We start from the raw sequence: 24,282 nt of genomic DNA, 5'->3' as shown, positions 1-24,282 counted from the left end.
AGAAACAATATTAAAGTATTTGTCCATATGTTAGCAGTTTACAGGCAGTTTGACCTGATGGGATTTTTTGTTCCATATAAGATAGTCTATACATCTTAGCAAATTGTGTTTTGAGAAGTGAAAGGGTAGGAAAATTGCTCCTTTTGAGCAGTACAGGCTATCACAACATCTAATGAAGAGGATATTGGTTTCTCATTCTCCACAGCATGACCTCCCACAGTTTTCTGACCCACAGGTCCCATCTGCTAGCAGCAAACTGTCGCAGCTACAGGATGGACACCATCACAGTGATTACTATTCTCACTGGTTATACCACTTTTGGATATGTGGCATAGTATACCAACAGAGTTGTTCCTCTTTGTCCAAAACCTTTCTAGAATGTTGCCATGCTCTTGGGAGATAGGTGTGAATCCTGCAGTGTTGTTTCAGGTGATTCATTCTCTGAACCATCACTCATTTGTTTTAGGAAATAGTAGTGAAAGTTGTAACTGAGGAAGAGTTTACTTTTACCTACAGTTCTTGCAAAAGTAGAAGCTTTCAAATCCAGACTGAAAATCTGCTATCCCCTGCTTCTCATACATTCTCCAGTTTCTGTTTTGACTATTTTTGAGCACAAAACTCAAAGCTGAATTCTTTCCAACCTCTGGCACACTTAATAAAAGCTAAAAAGTTACTCAAAATGAAAGAGAAGAGAATTTTCTTTCAGCTTTACCCAAATAACCATGTCATTGGAGTGCATTCTTTGGATTTTACCTTTTTCATGTCCCAATTTTTGAGTCCTTTTTACCAATTTTTTTTTCCAATTTAAGTGCCTTGTACACCTTTTGGAGTCCCTTTAATTAAGGGAAAGTTTGCTGGGAGAACCACAGTTTTCTGCATCTCACTGTTAAAGCATATCAGTACCTGCCTTGCTTGGCAGAAGTGCTTGTCTCTAGACCAGAATTTCAAGTAAAAAAATTTTGTCTGGATGAGATGATGTAGCAGGGCTTAATTAATTATATATGTGAGTCATAAGGAAATACTCTGCAAAAAAACACAGAAGTTAAAATGGTGAGATTATTTCTTCAGTGAAGATTTTCTTGTCCGTTGCTTTTTGGGAATAACACGTGTTTTAGTTCTCAGTTATTCCAGTTTCAGGCAAAATTTGGTATTCTTTCACTTCAGCTGAAGCAAAAGTAAGAAATTAATTAGAGTAAAGCTAAAGACATATCAAAGGCTAAGGTGATGGGGAATGGCTGGAAAGTTGAAGGCTCCTGTTCAGGCACAGCAAATGACTTTACACTGAAGGAGAACACCTGCCAAGTCCAGGCAGCGTGGTGCTAGTTCTAGTTCTTAGGGCTGTTTGTAATAATGCAAGGTCAATTTGAAGATCACTTTGTTCTTGTAGATGCTCCTTTTTTCTGCATGCCTTTTGAAGAATTGGGTGTTATTTAAAGTTATTGGTCTTGCATGAGTAGAAAGATACAAAGTTTTGGGTACTTAGTTTAAAATTGATCTCTGTGGGGCAGAGCTCAGGTAGTTTTGTGATTACCAACATGGTGTCACTTTATGGTAGTTCCTGTGTATGAAGTGTTCTCCTGGATGCTTTGTGTTTCCTGCACATAAATCCTAGAATTTCATTTTTTTTTGTAGGAAGCAGTAGAGGGGACAAGAGGCTGGAGACAAGATTTTGAGAGAGGAAAAAAAAATTATGTGAGCAAATGCTCTGTTGGTCTTCTTTCATCTTGAGTCTGCTAAGGGTTTAAAACTAAGTGCAAATTGAGGGTGGAGGGTGTATGGCAGCTCTCAGGACCAGGGCATGACTTAGAGTAAGCCACCTAGGCCTGCGTGTAAATAAAGTATGTGACTAAGCCATCAGAAATACATTTCCTGTGCAGAACATCATGGATTCTGTGCTCCAGCCTATGCTTCTTACACCTTTTCTCTTGTGTTTCTGCAACTTGTTCATTTAAAACAGAAGTTTTTCACAGCAGGAGACTGCTTCTTGATACATTCCCAGAGCATCTGATTCAGTACAGCACCCATGTTAATAAAAGCTCTAGCATTCTTATCACACCAGCTGGTCATAGAAGGATTCTTCCAACTGCTTCTTCCCAATTAAGTTAAAAACAGGTGAAAGTGGCCTGTGGTTGTAGTTCATCTCATTTCATTCTATTTGCTTTTTAAATGTTCTTAAGCTTGCTCTTTGATAAGTGAAGGAGAGTTTACTTCTGAATCTCTTCATAGTGTATGTAATTTTTGTTTACTATTTGCTTTGGAGAGAGGATGGAAAGTGAAATAATAAGTACAGAGAATCATGAACTGTTACCTTGCATAGAGATCTGAACTAATCTGATGGGGGTTGGCATTAGACAGGAGTGGCAAGGAGTAAATAACAAAAGCAAACAAATAAGCAAACAAAGATAAGGCATTATTAATGGAGAGTGCATGTAGTTCTGAATAATTTAAGTAAAAAATTTTATAAATAAACAAGGCAGAAAATAGTAGGGAGGAAGCATTACCCATTTTTATACAGAGAATTAATTAATCCTCTGAGAGACTGGTTTAGACATGCAAAATGTATTTTTTTTCTGGTTCTGGCATGGACCAGCAAGACTCCGTTTTTCTGGGACAATGGCAGGAGTCGTTGCAAATGCAGCCTTTGTGTCCTGGGTGCCACCAATGGACAAAATGGCGGTTTTCAATCCACTGAAATACAGGAATGTGGAGGGGAATGAATACAGAAATTAAGGTACAATTAATTATTTTCCATTCATTTAAGGCATATTTTGCAAGTAGAGCTATTTATGGGGGTTTCTTTGACTGAGAGCAGAGATTATAATAATCTAAAAATAATTACCTTGTGAGAAAAGCAGGAGCAAATTATTCTCAATTTTGCGTTTGATCCTTGTGCAATAGGTAATAGAATGATAAAAACACTGAAATGTAAAAACCTGTATGAAAAAACACTGCAGTAGTGTGTCAAGCTGGTTTTTTTATTTCATTACAGATAACAGTAAGGGATAATATTTGAAACTAGATGACAAGCATTATCACATATCATTTAGCAATGGAGAAGTAAGATGGGATCAAAGCTGGAAAACTGAAGTCCTTGGGAACAGTAAGAAAAGAGAAGAACTCAGAGGAACTCTGGGCTCCTTAGAGCAGGTCAACTGTTGTTGTAAAGAGATCCAGCACTTCATTACATTGCTAAGCATGTGCTAAAGTCTGTGTGTCTGGAGAATAGCTTATAATTCTTAGCCTTTTCTTGGTCACTGTCATAGGAGCTCAGTCTATCATTAGAAAGTCCAACTTGTGCTGTGGTGATGTACTCTCTTGTCTTGGGCATCATTTTATAGTTAGCTACTCCGTTTGGTACATGATAGGAGCTTCAGCAAAACAAGATTGAAGTTAGCGTTTTATTTATCCCGAGTTACATTTAGTGGGTTTTGGGGGATTTAGGAGTTCAGTTCACTCTGATTTTAGAGCAGTTGTTCTCACCATTGCACGTGCATTTTCTCCATAGAGCAGCAAAACATGCTCAAATTCTAGAGGACAGGCATTGTCTTTACGCATTGCTGGCAATGCTGCGGTGGTTTGGGAAGCTCACAGATGACTTATGCTCACAACAGAAGTCCTTCCTTCCCTGCTCAAACTTTTACATCCAGGTTGTTAGCATTTATTCTTAGTTATGCAGTATAAATGATGATTCAGCCATTCTCTTTCACATCCCACCGGAATCTATTGCTCTTGCCAAAACAGAAGTAATAGGTGACAAAGGAGCATGGTTCCTTTATTGTTATTTTTTAAAGGTTTTTTTATTTTTCAGTTTCTGGTTTTGGCATTTCATGTTGTTTTCCTCCTCCTATGAGACTGTTGCCTGTTAGATTGCTTTGTTAAATTTTTCTCTTGTCTTTTCTGTGTTTTTAATTGTTTCCTTTCTATTTAGACTCCAGATATTTTCAGATTTAACTTGAGATTCCCTGCAAATTTACAGGTTCTTTTCTCATCAGATTAAAGAACTCCATGGCTTACTTTGAAAATGAAAATATGATGGATTATATTTGATCTTCCTCCAAACAGTAGTCATCTTTTCCCCCTAACATCAATGTGTTCAAGCATGCCACCTTTTTCTCTGCTCTCAGAATGAAACACTTTGAGAAAACATTAACAAAATGTTCAGGCCTTAGGAAGTCAGCCAAGACTCCTCATTTAACTCTTAGATTAGAATTAGACCCCTGCTTACAAGTTTCAGAAGGTCTTTCTCTGATTCCAAACAGCCAGGCGATCTGCTTGGGAACTAACAATTCTGCAAGGGATTTTAAAAAAAGGTAACAGAATCATACTCCCAAAAAAATTTTAAGTGATGGTCTTAGGACAGATTTGAAACTATTTAATTGCAGTGCTCTAGTGAATCACAGTGTTGGAGCTTAATGCATATCAGCAGAAAAAGGCAATGTTGCATATTAAGGGGTCTACCATCTTCTGGCTTCACATTAATGAAGGATTAGTGTAATGCCTTTTCAAAAAGCATCAGCAGCCAGATCCAGACTTGCTTGTATACAGTGGAAGGTTTCTTCCTTTCTGAGGAAAGCCCACAATACAAAATGTTTCCAACACTTTTATGTAAATTCCCCCCACACAGCTCTTAAGGAGGAGCTACCCGAAACTCGGATTCTCCGAATTATTTTTAAATGTTCAGCAGTAAATAATTGACACAGTATGATGCAGTCAGGACATATTTTGTCACTCCATGTTGTTTCAAATTGGCTGTTCTCATTGTACTTTAGCACAATCATATAATCAATCTAATTGGTTTTGTGATCATCATTTAGACATATGACCTTGTTAAATCTTTCTCCAACAGATTAAATTTCTAGGCAATTAACAGGATTTGAGGCTTTCCATAATCTTCATGCTGTCTACACCTGCACAAGGATAAGTGTATTTAAGTAATGAAAAACTTCCACATTTCTTAGTTTTGTGTAAACTGTGTTTTTCTATATGTTACATGTTACTATTTTCTTTCCCTTTTTAGGTACTACATAGAAATGGCTTTATGGATCTGGACACTGACCATCTTGAGCTGTTTTTGCATCACCTTATCCAGAAATGAGGAACTGAAATTTTTTCAGAGTGCTACAGAGCTAAATCATCTAACAGTGGATAATGACACTGGGATAATCTATTTGGGAGTGGTAAATGCACTGTATCAGCTTACAGAAAACCTGGAAGTAATAAGATCTGTAGAAACAGGTCCAAGAAAGGACAACAAAAAATGCACACCTCCCATTGATGAAAATCAATGTAAAGAGGCCGTACTGACTGACAATTATAACAAATTACTGTTGCTGAACAAGGTGGATAATACAACTGTGGTATGTGGAAGCCTTTTTAAGGGAATCTGTGCCATCAGAGATCTACAAAACATTAGTGATGAGAAGTATTACGTAGACAGTAGTGGAGAAAAGTCCTTTGTAGCAAGCAACTATGAGAATGTATCAACTGTGGGACTGATCACTTCCTTGAATAATGACCAAGTGCTGTTTGTCGGGAAAGGGAATGGACCAAATGACAATGGGATCATAATCAGCACTCGGCAGCTTTACGCCAGGGATGGGAAAGACATTTTTGAAATATATACAGACTCAGCAGCTGTTAAGTCAGCTTATCACTCATCAAGCACACAACAGTTTGTGGCAGTTTTTGAGGATAAAAATTATGTTTATTTTATTTTTAATCAACAAGAGAAACAACATGTCAACAACCGCATACTGATTGCACGTCTGTGTAAAGATGATGCCCATTATTATTCTTACTTTGAAATGGACTTCGGTTGCAAAGATGATGATGGTGCCTATGACCACTGTCATTCTGCTTATGTCACTACCCCTGGAGAAGAACTGGCTAAGAGCATGGCTCAGGAGGGACAACCTGCAGATATTCCCTCAGATGGCAAAGTTCTTCTTGCACTCTTCAGCAAAGTAAACAAAGATGATGGCTCTCTAAAATCTGCCATGTGTGTGTTTTCCTTGCGGCAGATCAATGAAAAGATGGAAGAAAACCGGAATGATTGCTACACTAAAAAGAATACCAGCTCATTTTACAAACTTTTTTCAGCAGAAAACCCATGTGCATTACATGGATTGGTAATATAAATAATATAAATATTAGTTTTCGAATCTGTGTTAAAGTTTGTGGAACATACACAACTACATGCTTTGGGTTGGCTTTGAGCTAAACTGTATCAAGATGACTGAAAACGCAGTAGATGGATTCACTATAGAAATGGAATGTGGGGGGGGTTGTGGACTACGTTAAGTAAGAAATCACAAAATTTTGAGTCTCTTAGAAAGGATTTGATGTTTTCTCAAAGACAAGTGTTGCTTTCCTAAATGTATTTCTTTTAAAGGGTTCCTTCTGGTATGGGAGTTATTGAGTCAAATGCAGGGATTTTTTTGCATCCATGATCAGCCTCCAGGTGATCACTGTAGATAATTGTAGTTTCAGTCAGTGTATTTATAATGCTCTTAAATGGAATTAAGAATCTTTTAGATGTATCTGTAATTCAGCATTTTTTCTCACTTGTATTGTTAGACAACTGAAATACCCAGATTTCCTGTATTTAGGTAGTGTTCATATTTTGATGTGGCTCAAAATACTTGTATAGCATGATAGCCATCCTTTTATGGCCTGTCATTACCTTGACTATAAGGTTTTTGAAGGGTACTCTTACAACCATTCAGTTATTGTTCTTCAACCTATGACTGTCTCTAAGAGGCAATTTTCAGCATTTCTGTTGGCTTTATGACTGCTTTACCCACATCACTCTATTTCCAAGCCCCAGTTGTGCATGCTACTCATTCATTACTGCAGCCAACCCTAAACTGGGTTGAGAAATAGAATCATCTTAAAAATAACTCAGCCAGCTTTTAGGAGGATGTCTTAATTTCACAGCCCAAGCAAGGTACACACTTGCATAAGCAGCTGTTTGAGCACAACTTGAGAAGTGGTGTGCTATAGTCCAGGGAGAGGAGTGAACAGCTGAAGAGATGGGGCATGGGAATACCTTTTTTTGTTATTGACCCATAATTTTTCATCTTGTGAGACTGAAGCCATCTCCCACACACTAAGTCACTAGTGCTGATGAGTCAAAATTGCACATTTTGCTTCAAACCACCAGTGTTACTTGCTACAGTACCCTGCATATGGGGTGAGCATCAAACACAGAAATCCTGAATGTGATGAGTGGCCATGGCTCCTGACAAAAATAAGGTGTAGATTTCAGATCAGAAACATGCTTTTGTTACTAAGTATAGCAGGAAAGGCAAGGTGTGAATGAACTTCCTTCTGGTAGCTCTTGCTGCCGCTCAGGATTAAAGCATAGTGAGGCGGGAATGTTTTGAAGTTCATGAGACAGTTGCCAGGGAGTTGCTTTTTTTATGGATTGCAGCAAAGTAAGAAACAAAACAGCAATTGAAAAAAACAGTCTTCAAGACAAAGTTGGTTAAACCAGACTCTATGACATGTTCATTTTAATTAAACCTACTGGTTAATTTTTAAACTGCTGCTATAATGAAGCAGAAAAAAAATTCTCTCCCTGTGTCTCCTGGAAAGTGAAAGCATGGAAGCAGTTCTCAATTAGCAGGCTGCTGTCTGATTACTGCCTGTTGGCTGCGGGCAAATGCCCAGACAATCCATTTCTCTCTTCCTACTCTTCAGTGGCTGAGGGGTATTATATGGTCTAGTAATAGGGCTGCACTTCATTCTTAGCTAGGAATTAGTGATCTGAATGTTTAACATCACTCTGTATTGCTATTCCTTATTAGAATGCAAACAAAAATTTCCCCTGTGGCTTCGAACACTTGCCGTACCTTTTGGGAAGTAGGAATGGTGTTATAGAGAAGCCGGTGCTGCAGAAAGAAGGGATGAATCTCACGGCCGTCACTGTGGCTGTGGAGAATGGGCACACCGTGGCCTTTCTGGGAACGTCGGATGGTAAAATTCTTAAGGTAACAAACTGGATTAAAAGACTGGAAGGTATATAAAAGGTTTTGAACTGAAAGTCAAAATGGGATTTATAAGATCTCATACTAGGAGCAAATTCTCACGGAGCTTGGTTTTTTTCATCTCAAAGGAAAGACACATTATTTCTGACATACCTCAGCTATCTGATACACAGATTGAATTAGCATTGCCTGAATGATAGTTTCCCAAAGGATTATATACCTACTGAGAGCTTTATATAAACAGCCTTAGGTAATCTAACAGATTTAGCCTTATATCTATTCAAGCTCATACTGATTTAAGAGCAACTTTTCATTTTGTAGTCATTCTGGCCATTCAGTGAATAGAGGCAGCAATACAAAGCCCAAGCTGAAGCTCTGATAAATTCTGGTTGTCTGGTGCTCAAGATTTGACATGTTTGTGATGTTAAAATATCAAGACTGCAACACCAAACACCTTCTCTTGCTTGAGGGAGAGTGTTGGCCATGTCCAACCTTAAACCTAGCACTACCAAGTCCCACCAAACCACATGATAAATCATGTGGATGTGGTACTTAGAGACATGATTTAGTGGTGGACATGGTGATGCTCACCATGCCCACCTCACTACCACCTCCTTTTGGGTAGTTGTAGAGAGTGTTAATGTCTCCCCTGAACCTCTGTTTCTCCAGACTGAACACCCTCAGCCGCTCCTCATCAGACATGTATTCCAGACCCTTCACCATCTCTGTTGCTCTTTTCTGAATACTCTCCAGCACTTCAATGTCTTTATTGAAGATTTGCCTTAGTCCTCCTTTTGTTCTTAATATATTTTTAGAAACATTTTAATTGTCTTTTATAGCAGTAGCCAGATAAAATTATAATTGTGGGGAAAAGGCAACATTAACCACCTTTTTTTTTTCTTCCACAAAATAGGTGTTCCTGTCATCCACTGCAACTGAGTACAGCTCTCTTACCATTGAACTAAACAAACCTGTAAAGAAGGACCTGGTCCTTGATCAAACCCAAGAAAATCTGTACGTGATGACCACAGACAAGGTAACATGTCCTGTTTGCATTAAGGACCCGGCCCTCTTTCACTTTCTCTGCAGCTTAACCTGAGATTTATACATTTTCCAGTTGTTCCCGGAAATTTCCCTATTTGGTGGGACTCCCCCAACTCTGTGTCTATGGAGACCTTTCTAAGTCTAAGCTGATGGACGTGTTGTGACTTGGAGAACTGTAATGTCCCTGATGCTTAGCAACAGGGAACGGGAAGTGAGTTCCCCTCTGGAGCTGTCACACAGGCTCTGTGAGAGGGATGGATTGGAGATGTTTGGCACCAGCACGCCTCAGGGTCGAGCAGCCCTAGCACTCAGTGTGGGATGCGTGGAGTACCAGTGGGTGCTGTAGCTGCCATCAGATCCTTTCAAGAGCACTTCAGGACTCAGGATGCTCTCCTGACATGCTCTCACTGACACGTCTGTAAAGCCATCAGTAGTTTTTGTGAGTCTTAGTGTCAAAAACTAAGAAGCAATTGAGAGAATTATATATTTGGGAAACACTTTCATTCAGCTTCTTCTAGAACTGAGCACAGTAGGAAAAGTCCAAGTTCACTAGAAAAGGCATGGCCAATCTCTCCTAGACCCCTTCTTTTTGCTGTAAGGTGAAGGCACAATGGAGGTCTGTAAAAAATGGGAGGAAATGAAGCAAGTAGGAAATGAGAGGGATGCCAGATTTCTCCTCCACCCCCAGGGGTAATCCTCTTCTGACACTTTTCTTTGTGGAGGCTGGAGCTGACAGGCTCAAACACTTTGTTCAGCAGCTCTCCAGGACAAGGTGGGTGACAGGCTGTGACCATCTGCAGCCCTGCCAGTGACATGGAATGAAACATGGAAATGCTCTGCACCACTGACACAGGGAGAATGAGTGGGCTGTGAGAGTATTTGGGAAGACAGTGCAAGAAAAATCTTTTCTGGCTGTTTTATAAAAGGATTAATATAAATTCTTGCTGCGGGAATGTTATAGCCTAGCTGAACTAGCTGAAGGTTTTTGGGCTAGAGACAACATTGGAAAAAATGCCAGAAAACAACTGATAAAGCATTTAATAATATGACGGTGTGAGAGAGGGGTTACTTTTTTTTTTTTTTTTTTTTTTTTTTTTTTTTCCCAGTTGTTGTTACTTCTCATTTGTCTTTTGTTCAGATTTGGAACACAAGTCCAAGCTTCAACATTGTCCACAAAACTCTGGGTGGCCTGGCCCCCCATTTGACAAGCTGGCATATTATGTAAAAGCCCTGAGGTCCACACCAGGCTACTGTGTGTGCTGCTGAGCAATGTAAGGGATAGCAGCAACATTGAAGGAAGACAAGACAGGCTTTCTGGTCAGTCAGCTTAAAATGGTAGAATTGAGGAAGACAGCAGACAACTTCTTTTCAGAGAAAACCTGCCAAAAAAAAATCAATCACTACAAAACATTTAAATTTAGAATGCAGCAAATTTCTGCTGAAGAAAGGATGTAACTTAAATCTTTTCCAAGTAGCTCTCGTAGACACTGCAGTTTCTGAATAATGTGAATAATAGGGTTTTTTACAAGACCTGTTTAGCTGAAATATGAATAGCTAAAGTTGGGAGCTCTGTAATGGCATTGCATTACTGTCATCTCCAGGAGTTAATTACAGTGAGCAGTCCCACCCACTTTTAGAAGCAGATAGACAGGAGGAGAATGGAGGCCTTCGGAGCTGGGAGAAACAAAGTGACATAAGCAGGGGGGGGAAGAATAAGACATGAAATATGTACTTCTGGGTTAGGCATGGCTGTGGGTTGTGGGAGTAGAGATATCAGAATCCTGATTTGTGTGTTTTAATGGTTAAAGGTAAACAATAAAGAACAACTGGCTGCACTGACAGGCCTGCACGCTGCTGAGCTACTTGGCAGATGCAGACTGCCCCAGCATTTAGAAATTAATTGCTTGGGCTCTGTGAGCATTTGAACAAAGAGTAAGAGGTGATGTGGTAGGTGATAACTTCTTTAAAAAGAAATCAGAGGAACACAGGGCTAAACAATACAGAGGGTAAGATCCATAGGGAGAAGCAAGCTCTTCCTTTCCTGTTTCACCTTTCTCCCCTCTTTTCTTCTGGCTTCTGTTGTGGTGCCAAGAGCAGTGGGGGATTTTGAGCAAATGCTTTCAGCAGTCAGTCCCCCCTGCTCCTAAAGTTTGAACAGAGTGCACATTCCTGTGGGACTTGGAAAGCAACTTAGCACCCCTGTGCTGCTCATGCTGGTTCATTCCAAGTGTACATCACTGGTAGGATCCCAGGTTCCTTAAGGTACTTAATGTATTTGGAGGAAAGCAGAAGTCTGTAGCAGTCACTTACCATGACTAAGCTTGTTTGCTTGTTTTAGTTTTCAACACTTTTTTATTTAGAGTGCCAACTCAAAAAGCCCTAAAATTAATTTATTTGCATTTTGTAATTGGCTGTTAAAGGAGCTGGTTTTTTGGGTTTGGTTTCAGTTTGGTGGGTTTTTTTGTCATTAAGGTAACACAAAACTTGCAGAGAGGGCAATCTCTAGGGCTTGTTTATGCCTGCCAGAATTGTGAAACAAATATTTTGTCAAATAAAAAAAAAAATAATTGACTGGATATTAAATTACTTATGGGTACCAGTTAGCGTATGAGTGCCAGTGATGCAGCTTCAGTTAGCTAAAAGGAAGAGAATGCTGAAAAGGTAAACCCCTCTATTAATAAATGCAAGAAAATTGTGCAATATTGACATTTTCCTTAACTGAGTCATTTCGTTTAACTCTCAGAATATGAAGAAAAGGCCAAACTCAGACTGTCAAAGTAATTTCATAATTGCCAGTGAGATGAGACTGGCATTATATTAAAATGAGACTATAAAGCCTACCTCTCAGAGTTTCTGTTTCTACACTTTTTGTGCTCTTTAAAAGTAAAATGAAGTCATAAATGGGAAGATGTATGTCCTGTTTTCCTCTTGCATCATTGCAGCAGCATAGCTAAAAGAAATGGCTCTTCTTTCTCTGAGCCAAAGAAAACGTTGTTTATTCTCTGCACCAAAGGAAATCAAAACTAGAAGCTGTATATTTACTGGGGGAATGAGACATGAGAACTGATGATGTTCTTTCCCCTGCTGCTTCCTGTCATAATTATTTCCATTTTATTTAGTGAATGTATTCCATGGTGGAAGGTTATGCACGGAGAAGTGCAGTAACCCAAAACGCCCTGGCTCTCTCACGCTTGCAGACTTTCTGAAATGCCTTCTGGATGGAAGTGCATTTCCAAACAATTTCACCTCCATGGTAGTGATAGAGAGAGAAGAATATTCTCTTTAGAAAATGATCTAGTCAGTACCAAGTTAGTCTTTTGAAAGTATCCACCCTGCAGTAGCTGCTTCTTGAATCACTGATGCAGTTTCTGTCCTGACGTGCAGATTTCCACAAGTAATATAACTGGAGGAACTGAAAAGCTCATTTTTGTAAAGCTTGCTCATAATTCTTGATTATAACAATGTCCTACATTACTTTGAAGACAGATTAGATAATGCTGGAGTGGGAAAAAAAAGCAGAAAAAAGTATGTGAATTTAGACTTTGTTAAGAGAAAAGAACAGACTGCTTCTATACATATTTTATTAAAATAAGGCTGAGCTCTGAGTATAATAATACAGCTGCCACAGGCAATGACACTGTACAGCTAAGTCCACAAATGTTTCCACCTCCTTATGCCATTTTCAGTTGTTAGGTTTGCCTTGCTTTTGGTTTTCCAGGTGTACCGATTACCTGTGCAGGACTGCCACAAATACTCGGACTGTGAGAAGTGTGCCCAGGCGAGGGATCCGTACTGCGGCTGGTGCGTGAGGGAGGGCAGGTGAGTGCTGCCAGGTGTGCTCAGCTGCAGGCACGGAGCTGCTCCAGTTCTGACATGTGCTCTGGGTCACTGCTTGGCATGGTGATCCCAGCTCTTCGTACTCAGCCTTATGCTCCTGACAGTCATTTAATTTCATCACACAGACCTTGAGATCAATATTCTGTACACAAGTCCCTGTTGATTTCTTCAGATTTGATTATTTTGGGAAAATATATACTTTTCTGCTGGTAGTGAGAATGATTATACATCTTCTAACTGCATGTTTTATCACTCTTTCAATTGTACAGTCACATGGTCTCCCAGAAAATAAAAAAAATGCTCCCTATTTCAGATTCAGAAAGTATAGCATGTATTTAAAGTACATCAGTAAAATGTACAAAGGAACATAAAAGAAAGAAGTTTTCCATGTCTAAAACAGAGTGTGTAGCTCAAATGCTGGTTTTACATAATCATCTATCAAGATGTGTAGCTACAGGGAACCGTCACCTGCCTGTAGGAGAGCAGAAAGTGACATTTTGCTGACTATCTGCAGAGGTTCACTGAATGAATATTCAAGCACATGTAAACTAGGACAGCACTGAACAGCCCTGGAATGTCTCTTCTTTACACTCTGCATTGATTAGAGTGCCGAAAGGGAAGAGCAGTCCTGCAGTTCTCTTTTTGACTACTAAGTTAATTAACCCCTTGGCATGAGTGGTTGGGAATTCATGATTCTAACTTCTTGCTGTTGGAACAAAGGGGCTGTTTAATTACAATATGCAGATGAATTTCAGGCTTCTAGTTTCCTGCCTGAAAATGTGAACCATCACATTAGGTTACCAATCAGCCTGATGTAGCATAATATGGAGCACTGCAGAGAAACTTATGTGGTGTGTGCAGGTTTATGTAATATACTGTAACTCCTTCAGCCTGGGGTTTCAGTTGCTGTGGATGAAGCCTGAGAATTTGGAATGTAACCTCAAACTCCTCCTGGGCTGCTGGGAGTTGAAGGCTTTGGCATATATCATAAAAAGGCAATTTTCCTTAGATTTCCCTTCAGGTTTCCGGTATGACCACTGACCTCAATATCTCAAAATATTAATGGTTTGTGAGAACAGGCAAACATGAATTTTCACATTTGCTAATATTATTTCCAAAGGCGAGAAAAAAAGTTCTTCGTTTCTAAGTTTCAGTTCTGTCTCATGATCACACACAGCACTTAGTAGTGAGTTTAGGGATATGTTATGTGAATGTTTACTCTGTATGTAAATGATTTGTCTAAAGGAGGTTTGACCGAGCTGTGCAACAGCTGCACTGCATTAAAGCCCTGATGAGTTAATAGTCAACTTTCTGCTACAGCAGAGATCCTCCAGCATTTTCTTTTAAACGTTGCACAGAATGGAAAGAATACACATGAGACTGTCCCCACCTCAACAAGCTTTTGTAGCCACATGCAGCTCTTGTCCCCACCTCAACAAGCTTTTGTAGCCACATGCAGCTTCTGTACTGCAGCATTTCTTCCTGTACTTGAGCTGGGAAAATCTTCCAGTGTTTTTGGTGAGGCCACACAACTGCTCTTGTCTTCCCATAATTTTAACACTGCTTTGGCAGAAAGAGGCGTTAAATAGTGGCAGTTGTTAATGAAAATATTCCCTGAAAAATAACATTTCTAGCACTGGGTCACACAGAAGCTCTCCATAAGCTTGTATGCCCCCAGCAATACTGCTCTGTTGCATCTTGCTCTCTTGAGAGTTGTGTCTTATCAGTGGCAACACATAGGTGTCTGCCATTTGACCTGCACAAAAAAAAACCAGTCTGTGCCCTCTCATTCAGGATGTTGTTACATATTGCAATGAAGACTATCAGCTTAATTTCAGATATCTCCGCTGTCCTATGATTCCTATGCTGCCACTGCCTGGATTTGGGTTGTCTGATTCAAGGTGTTGTCCAAAATACTATAGGCACTTGCTCTTGATATGCCAAACCATCAATTGTAATTGCACCACTTATTCTGTTAAAAATTCTCTAACAACCCCACTAATCAATATTAAAGCAAATTTGTAGTCATCTTGTGTTGTAATTTCAGTCTCTAATCATGAAATTATTGCGTAGTCCAGAGAAAGCATAGTCCGGCTATAATACTGCTTTGGGTTTTGTTCCTTTTTTTCCAGGTGCACAAAGAAGGCAGACTGTGGTACAGCTGATAAGGAGAACCACTGGCTGTGGAGTCCAAGTGGCACATGTGTGACTATCATTAGTGCAGAGCCTCTAAATATGAGTCTCAGAGCTCCTGCTAAGGTATAACAGGAAGATGATTTCCATAAATATTCTTTAAGCACATTGATGTGACTACCAGAAAGATGAATATCTGATTTCTTTATGCACAGTGGAGACTAGGAATAGGAGGCTATTTTGGTATCTCAGTCTCTGTCATTTCTCACAGTGCCCTTTCTTGCCTGCTGTTCTTGCAGGTTGAGTTCGTGTTTTTGACCTCTGTAAACCAAAGTGATGTACTAGTATGGATGATAAAGCGCTTACTTACCTGAATATTATGAAAGTGTTGCACAGTGTTGTATAACCCATCAAATGTAATTGGTAGGGGAGATTTCATGCTGCCCTTTCAGCTTACTTGAGCATGAACTTAAGTAAGCAGTGAAGCCATAAGCTGTTGCTTTAAAATAAGCAGTGGATTTGCCTACACAGTGGATACATAGAGAAAGTAAATTCAGCATGCAAAATGACTCTGTGGCAACAAAACTGAGTTTTTGGAGTGTGATCAGGGTGTCATAGGGTGTCTCTAATTCCAAATGGAGCATGCCAATGTGGAGTGCTTCCTGGGAGTGTTCAGCAAGTAAAATCAATAAAATGGCTTTTAATTCCTCTTAGTAAGAAATAAAGAAAGTTTCTTTCAAGTCACTTCAATTCAATTTCTAAATTATGTAAACAGCATTGTGTTAAGGCCATTTCTATGCTGAATAAAAATATTAGTAGAGTATAACTGCTTTCGGTGAGAAAGGGATAATTGTCTTTTCTACTGGCAATACAACATGGAAAAAGTTAAACTGTGTAATTAACCCACTTGAAACATTAAGTCAAGAACAGCATCCCAAATTTCAGCTGAATTGTTGTCTTTCCTTGTTAAGTTTTCCCATCTTATTTTGTTATTTTTTAGTTTCTCAAATGCTTTCTTTCACTGAGGAAGCTAAGATCTCATCACCACTCAGAAATCCTTTCTCAGTAATGAATTTTTTGCATTTGTCTGGAGTCTTGAGGAAGCCACTTTTCTGTTTATCCCTTTCAAACTCCACCATTTACAGCCTATTCAGCTCTGGTTTCATTATTCACTAAGAACATCTAAGGTTAATGTAATATTAATTAATTTTGTCAGGGTTTAAGTGTTAGCCATTTTGTTTACTGTTGCTAAACTGGATGCTGAGGACAAGAATAAAAGGTTTTGGGTGTGTCTGTACAGACAATTTTGTTCTGGTCTAATGCATTGACAGGACAAGAGGTTTTTATATCAGTGATTCAACAAAGACCAAGCCTGGAAAGATTGGTAGAGGTTTAAGGAGAAAAGACTAACAGATGGGAAGAAGTAAAAATTGAAAAGGAGAGCCATGTTCTGTGATGCTAGCTAAAATATCACTTTTGAAATTGAAATTTTCCATGACTTACTGGGTCTTAGCTCATTTTTTCCAAATATTTTACCATTTTAAATTTTTTTTCCAGGTGGAACTGACTGTAAGTCCACTTCCAGCTTTGACTGAGAGTGACAAGGTTTGCTGTACCTTTGGTGAAACAGTGCATTCTGCTCAGTTGAGAGAAGGAGTTATTATCTGTGATCCCCCTGATATAATTCCTCCAACACCAAAACATCAAGGTAAATAAATATTGCTACCCTACATGGATAATAAGAGAAAAGATCATAGACTGCTGTTTCCAGTATTGTACTCTTATATGAGGTGCCCACAAGATGGGTTCTTTTCCTCTTCCAGTCTTTTTCCCCAAATAGTCTGTTGCTGAACTGTCAGTTTGCTCAAACCTTTTCTGTCAATATATTTACAAGCTGTAAAATTCCCAGTGTTTCTGCTGGGAACCTGAAACACTAGCTTGGTAGAGACATAGACATGGAGTCAGAGAGGTGCTATTCTGTGTCCCAAACAAACAAAACCTAGTTACCCTAATCTAAGCCTAAGCACTCTGACTTGTGGGGATAGAAGAGGTTTGTGCCTGCTTCAGCTATGAAGGAATTCATGTCTGACTTCTTAGTTTTGCTCTGGTCAACGGTACTTCAGTGGCTTTTTTTCTGGTTAATTTTACAAGGCTATCCTTTGTAGCATCCAGCCTTCTGCCTCTTCTTCTGTGTGTCCTCCAACTTCTGCAGAAGTAAGCCTGATGGAAAAATACTTCATCATATAATTAAAGACTGCACCATTGTTCTGAACCACTGATTGTAGGCCTAAGGTCTGTTGCCAGCCATAATTCTGTGCAGTTTCCTAGACAGTGCTTTTTTCATGCCATAGTTCATACACCTTGATGCATAAACACATGGAATGAAACTCTGGAATTACACAACACTGTTTATTATGTATCAAGTTTAAAAATCTGAAGAGAAATTACAAGCAAACACATGTGCTCTTACAGCTTGCAGACATACCCCTGAGGATAACTCTTTTATATGTATTATAACAGTCATGAACTGTCAAAGTGGTACTTGGAAGCACTTTTTAAGATAAGTTTCAATTCTCTTTAGGCTGAAGCAGGTAAAAATCTAATTTTAGTTGCAGGGAGAGTAATTACATTGAAGTCTCATTATTGAATTTTACACTAGCTGGGGTATGTCATATATCAGATTCTGCTAAGTGTTAAAGCAGCGCTCTGTTATTTAAGGCAAATTCACATTCCCTACATATTTTGTAAAGCAGGACATAAAGTAATATGGTTGATAAATGTGATATCTTGATGTCATCCAGCATTAAATGTAAGACTAGAAGCCTGTCAGAGAAGGTATTTGAGCAAACAAGTAATCTAGAAATAATATGACTCTCTGAGTTGGTTGCACATCTGAAAGGATGTTCAAAAGTAATATGAGGGTGCTCAAAAACTCAGCAGACACCAGGAGAAGGCAGACAGCTACAAGTATTCCCAGAACCACAGAATATTTAGGGACATAAGGGACCTGAGGAGGTTACCTAGTGTAACCGCCCCGCTAAAGCAGGTTTACCTAAAGCAGATTGCGCAGCATCTCATCCAGGTGGGTTTTGAATGTCTCCAGAGAAGACTTCACAACCTCTCTGAGCAGCCTTTTCCACTGCTCTGTCACCCTCAAAGTAAAGATGTTTGTCTTCCTATTCAGATGGACCCTCCCGTGTCTCAGCTTGTTGTTCCTCATTCTGTCTGAGCAGTCTGGCCCCATCCTTTTGACATCTGCCCTTAAGACATTTGTATGCATAGTATTGGTATATACTCCTGGCAGTCTTGAGACATCCAGTTACTGTTAAACTCCCTGTTGATGTTGGAAAAGTCTGAGTTGTTTGGTTCCAAAAGGAATTTCTAGGAAGGATGCCTTTTCTCAGTCATGTTGTTAGGAAATCCCCTGTAATTCCTGTAAGTCTGAAGTATTCAAGGGGACCCAGTGCAGGCAGAGGTAACTTTCAGCCAAGCAGCTGATGGTCTTCCAAGAACCTGTTCAAGGAAAGCAGAGTTTGCAATTGCTCAATAGCTTGTGAAATAGCTTGTCATAAGGGCTTAATGATTCTGCAAAAGGTATTTCAAACAGTTTCAGTCTTTAGTAATAATCCAGACAAGAAGTACATTTGTGGAGAAATCATGTATGGCAAACTGAAGCTCACAAGTGCCTGTGGTAACTGTTGCAGGCACTGTTGGGCATTAACCACAAAGATCACTGGCTTGAATTCACCTAACATTTTTAATTCACAAATAAAGGAAGTAATTGTACATGTAGACATATTCATATTTAAGATTTTTTTTTATTTAAAATTACTGTTCTTGTGTCAGTTTTCATCTGTGTTCAATTATGTCTTTAATCAGTTTTCCTTGTTCTTCTAGACTCTTTAAAAATATAGCATGATGATAGCACCACTGAAAAACACTTCCATAAAACAAAGTTATTCTTTAATTTTGCTTCTTCCCTTTTTTCTCTCTCTGCTTTTCTTCTGAGAACCCTGTGCTGAAAAATTTTGTTAATCTTAAAAAGACAAAACAGAACTTACAGACTTAAAGTCATAAGATCCAGAGTGTTAACAGTATAGTTAAATATTTGCTTATGTCCTGTAAAATAATAAAACTGTTATCACTGTATCATTCAGCTCAAGAGCTGAAGAATTCAATGACCACTTGGATAATTTTTTTTCTTTTGTGATAGATCATGTTTCAGTTCCACTTCAGTTAACCTTTGAAAAGAACAAGATTTTCTTTGCATCACATACTTACCCTTTTTATGACTGTGAAGAAGCAATGAATCTTATTGAAAATCAGCCGTAAGTATTTCAGCTTCTTAAATGTTTAGATCCTGTAGCTTGTTGTGTTAGGTAACTGGCACCTGGATCACTCAATAATTTCATAATTAAGCCTTTGGCACTCAAAATTTGCGTGTGTCTGAATCCTTTTTCTTATATTTTAATGGAGTTTAAAAATGGTTGAAGGGCACCTGGTGAGCCAGCAACATAAAGCATGGAATAGAAATATTCATGGCACATATAATTAAGGCTTGTTCGTTGTGTTGCCATTTCTGTAGCTGCTAATGTGTCTGCAGGTGAGCAACATGGACATCTGTGTGCCTACTTGTTCCCTGTAACGATAGTAGTTTGGTGCTTTGGGTAGCGGTGCCTTCACATAGGGCAGGTGCAGCCAGCCCAAACCCTTTGTTCATTCCTATGTATGAAGGTAGATCAGAATCACTTCCAGTCCTGTTAGGCTTGATCTCAACATTTTTGCAAATGCTATGGTTTTCTGATCCTTGCTCAAATATTTATTTAAGGCATAAAATAGTTTTTTGATGTTCTTGATCTGTTCTTATGAAGTTTTGCGCTTAATATAGTAAGGACACTAACAGACTGATCTACCCTCTATGAATAAATATGGAATTTAATTTACTTTTCTTTTTAGTGGGGGAAAAAGCCTGACAATTTGTCATGACTACCATGTTATATTTGTAGATGCTATTCCTGTGCAAGCAATAGATGGAATTGCCAGTGGGACTGGAAGAGACATATCTGTGAAGAGTCCTCTTCAGTACAAGATGTGATTAAACAAAATATGGTAATGTGTAAAAATAAGGTTGTTAGGTTTTTTATTAGAACACTTTAATATTTTGTTTACTGGATCTCTCATATCAGTTGGTTGAATTAGAGATTTGAAAATTATTTGAAAGTTAACTCCAGAAGTGTAAGGTGGTTTTTTTTATAGTGACAGTGTGGGGGTGGGAATTTAAGGGTGTGATTGAGGCGGGGCAGTGAGTCTGAATAACTCCTGAAAGGATATTTCTGTTCCTTTTACTATCTTGCTTCAATGGGAGGAACGAGATTTCAAGGCAGAGACAGATAATCACCCACAGCTTTGACATACGCAGCAGTCATTTTTAGCATGTCTAATTTGAAAGGGTGTAATCAAATCTGTCACTGTATTTTAAGCATGAAGTTCTTCAGAACAATCATTCTATTGTCCAAAGGCCATTGGAGCTTGTTGTGGTAAGACTTTTTATTTGTAATAACATGTAAAATGTATCTCTCCCCAGGAAGGAGAATGCCCGCAGTTTCTAAACCCTGACCCTTCAATAATACCTATGGAGTACCAAACAACTGTATATTTTGAGGGAAAACATCTAGATTATTATCAGGTAAACAGATTAATTCAATGCTAGCTGTCATTTGAATGCCTCTTAAACTGCATCCACACCCCTAAACTAAAGCATTAGTTCATGTGCCTTGGAGATCCTGCTTGTAATTTAAAGAAAGAAAAGGGCTACACATTCAAGTTTGATATAATATTGGTTACTATGGTAGAGTGATCACCAAGAGAAAATCAGAGCTGGAGAAAATATTCTAACTATTAAAATGTAGGGGGGCACTTTAAAGAATGTAAGATGGACTTATTAAAACATTGGACAATTATTTTTCATGTAATGAAATGAGAGGAGATGTAGGAATTGTCAGTGTTTCACCTTTTTCTAATTAGATACTTGAATACTTGATAGGTTTTGTTGCTGTTGTTCTAGAATGACATCACCCTGTGTGCTTAACTCACTCTTCACCTTCCAAACACAAAAATGCACTCAGACATTAAATGTTTCTTAGTTTGGATAGCATCATCTTTCACTTCTCTCTGTCTCCGTGTGTGTGTGTGTGTGTGTGTGTGTGTGTGTGTGTGACCATTAAACCAGAAGATCAGGTATTTTCTCACCCATAGCAAAGACTTCTCTTTCTTAGTACTTGCTTCCAGAAAAAAAAATTACAAAGTCTCTAAGTCAGATAGACCCCAGGGTTTTAATTGCATTATATTCTAGACAATGAATAAAATGTTATTGTTAGTTGGATAAAAATGAAGCTTAAAAACCATTTTAGGTGATAGCTCAAGTATTGTTATCAGTTTCTATTCTTTGTTTTTGTGTTGTCTTTGTGTAAATGTGAATTGATGATAGATGCACTGGGGAGTGCATCGATTTCTTTTAATACTGGCCATCTATCAACGGAAAGAAGGCCCTTCTTTTTGAGTTTTTTTTTTTCCTTTTTCAAATTGGAATGCTGTATAGCTTCTAAATTCCTTCTATCACCTTTGCTGCTCCTGCGAAGAGATGGAAAAGGGTCAACAGGCCTGAAGAGTAGCAATGTAAGAAGGGTATTCAGAGAAGTGCAAAAAGCAACCTGTAAGCACCATATAAAGACCATGATGTGTGTCACTACTATAAACATATATGAAAACTGTGCTATAAAAACATAGGTTCAAAAATAAACATTTTTGTTGGAAGACCTTAAGATATAAGCAGACAGTGAAATGCAAATTTGGTGAATTTGGTCTGTTCTCCAAGATGCCAGAACTGGTCCCTGGTAGGATGTCTGGCTGTGTGCAACATGTGGCATACAACACCTCTCCCACACCCGCAGCTAATTGAAAAGTATTCTAGAGATTTTACTTGTATATCTTTTAACATTGTGAAGAGCCGTTTTTCTGCCCAAGAGGAAAATTGTTTCCTGCTCCTTTGTTATAATTGGAAGAGGCCTTTCTCTCTCTAGAGAAATTCAGGGCAGATGCATAATCTAGATGTGCTGAATTTGACTTCTAGTGGACCCTTGTCCTCCAAGGAGAAACAGCAGCAGGAATGCAAAAGCTACTTCATCTAGTTTATTATTCTATGAATAAGGACTTTAATCTTTCTGAACTACTAGTAACAAAAAGGGAATGGAGAAAAGGCTGCTGGGGTTTTTTAATTCTGTGAGATATCAATTGCATTTAACAAATGCAAAGACACATCCTGTGGATTGAATGCTTTGTCATGAGTAGCAATGTTTGACAGTTTGCCTACAGAATGTATTTATTTAACTTGGAACTGGGAAGGCTTATGAGGAGTTCAGGTCTCTGTAGGAAGTCAAGGTGAATGCATAGTCCCAAAACTGGAAAGATGCTGGAGAGCAGTGAGTGTCAAATGATGTCAGAGTAATTTTTCCTGGATGGGAGCAATGTGAAAATGTCATCTCTGACATGTGGTCTGCTCCATATATCCTGGTACAGAGGTGCGTTTTTAAGTCAAAACAAGAATGCCTTTAGTGACAGGACTTCAACAAACACACGCAGTGACTACAGCTGTATACACAGCCCTTTAATATATGTGATAACAGACAAATAAGGCATGAAATAGTTGTAGTCATACAGGCACTCATGCCTGTGGAATCATGCTATGTGAAGCAGTAACTTTGATGACTGAAAGTTCATTTGAATGAAGGGCATAACTTACACTCAGCCTTTGGTAAACATTTCATGGAAAACAGGGTAGCTCAGGAGAAGCCATGGATGGATATTTTGTAGGGGTTGGCCCACAGCCCAAATGCTAAATAGTGTTTGGCTTCTCATGTGGAACAATTTTGCCACAGGATATGCTGGGCATTACAGCATCTTTGAAGCTAGCAGTCATGCAGCTATGAGCACATTTAAAGTCTTTATTGGTTAGGACATTGGTATATCCATTTTCCTCCTATTTTCTTTGCCTAAATACTTGCTTGGAAAAAGCAAAAAATTAATGTTGTGATGTCACTTTCAACTACCAGTTCTATTATCTTGATTTTAATCTGTGCTTTACTTAAAGGGGTGTTGCACACCCAGCCTTGCCATGGGTGACTAAGTGCATTATCCAACATTGTGCATATAAACATCTTCATCTCTAGGTGGAGATGAACATTAAAGGGCTTACTTAGTGAGTAGGAGAGGTAAATGACTTAAAAAACTGCTGTTGAAGAACTATATCAAAAATATTTCTATACTGGAATATAGAAACTGCTATACTTCCACTGAGGGTGGAAGTATAAAGTCATACATTTTGTATGCTCCTCTTAACTTGTAAATGCTAAAAGTACAAAGACTAAGTCTCCTTGTGATAGCTTCCACTGGAGGGAAATAGCCTAAAAGAGGAGGAGCTGTTGACTGTTCTTTTGCCCCTTCTTCCTCTGAAAGAATTTCAGTAGGAAGGAGAGATAAATCCAAGCTGTTGTCATTCTCGTGGGAATAGCGCCATCCAGGACAGGCAGAGGGAGGGAAGTTTAGTACTGATCAGTAATATTGCATGCAATTTCTGAGAGGCATTCTCCAGCTGAGTCCTTGAAAGATTGGCACAGTAGGAGAGACAGATGTACCGGCATCAAGATAACCTTATTAGCCCGCCAAAGATTTTCGTTAAAAGTAATTTCCCATTTGGATTTTTCTTTGTCATGCGTGTCTGATGTGTAACCTGCTTCCTATGTTTGCTACACATCTCTTGCCCCAAAACTACTGACTGTGAGCTCTGCTGCCTTCTGCTCAAGAGACTTGTAAGCATCTCCTGATTTCAGTGCACTCCAGGTATCAGCTATTGCACACATCAAAGCTCTCCTCCTCTCCCAGAGCCTGCTGTTAAGCATGTAGGAAAGCCTTGCACAGGAGCAGCAGAATTTGAACACTTCTGACAAATATATTATATTAAAATATGTGGGGCGAGGAAAACAAGGCAACATTCCTACAAAAAAAAAAACCCAACATTTGTAAGGAGGTGCTTTAAAACTTGGACTATGTAGATGTTTTCTGTAAGGCAGAATGGGCTATAAATTTTCAGACAAGGCTTTTCAGAGTTCAGTCAGTAGCTTATTTTCTAAATCTAGCTTCCTAGAAGGAAGAAGTAAAAGGTTTGTTTTCTTCTATAAAATAACCACCCAGAGCATCAAGTCAGGTCCTTTATCTGGTTAAAACA

General features: G+C 38.8%; 1 protein-coding gene across 6 annotated transcripts in view; it reads left to right on the top strand.

Annotated features, from left to right (window-relative positions):
• Positions 1 to 24,282, top strand: part of PLXNB2 (plexin B2) — a 252,434-nt gene that overhangs the window by 168,033 nt on the left and 60,119 nt on the right. For all 6 annotated transcript variants that reach the window (XM_068189818.1, XM_068189813.1, XM_068189816.1 and 3 more), the window contains 9 exons: positions 5,018 to 6,128; positions 7,809 to 7,991; positions 8,902 to 9,024; positions 12,751 to 12,851; positions 15,002 to 15,128; positions 16,560 to 16,710; positions 19,216 to 19,330; positions 20,009 to 20,111; positions 20,587 to 20,688. In XM_068189818.1, coding sequence (XP_068045919.1) covers positions 5,031 to 6,128; positions 7,809 to 7,991; positions 8,902 to 9,024; positions 12,751 to 12,851; positions 15,002 to 15,128; positions 16,560 to 16,710; positions 19,216 to 19,330; positions 20,009 to 20,111; positions 20,587 to 20,688 — 2,103 coding nt within the window. In that variant the 5' untranslated portion in view covers positions 5,018 to 5,030. The remainder of the gene's footprint in view (positions 1 to 5,017; positions 6,129 to 7,808; positions 7,992 to 8,901; positions 9,025 to 12,750; positions 12,852 to 15,001; positions 15,129 to 16,559; positions 16,711 to 19,215; positions 19,331 to 20,008; positions 20,112 to 20,586; positions 20,689 to 24,282) is intronic.

The sequence above is a fragment of the Anomalospiza imberbis genome, chromosome 5, assembly GCF_031753505.1.
Source record: "Anomalospiza imberbis isolate Cuckoo-Finch-1a 21T00152 chromosome 5, ASM3175350v1, whole genome shotgun sequence".
In the NCBI taxonomy this organism is placed as follows: domain Eukaryota; kingdom Metazoa; phylum Chordata; class Aves; order Passeriformes; family Viduidae; genus Anomalospiza; species Anomalospiza imberbis.
Note: the sequence above shows the minus strand (reverse complement) of the source record. Positions and strands in the feature narration are given on the sequence as shown.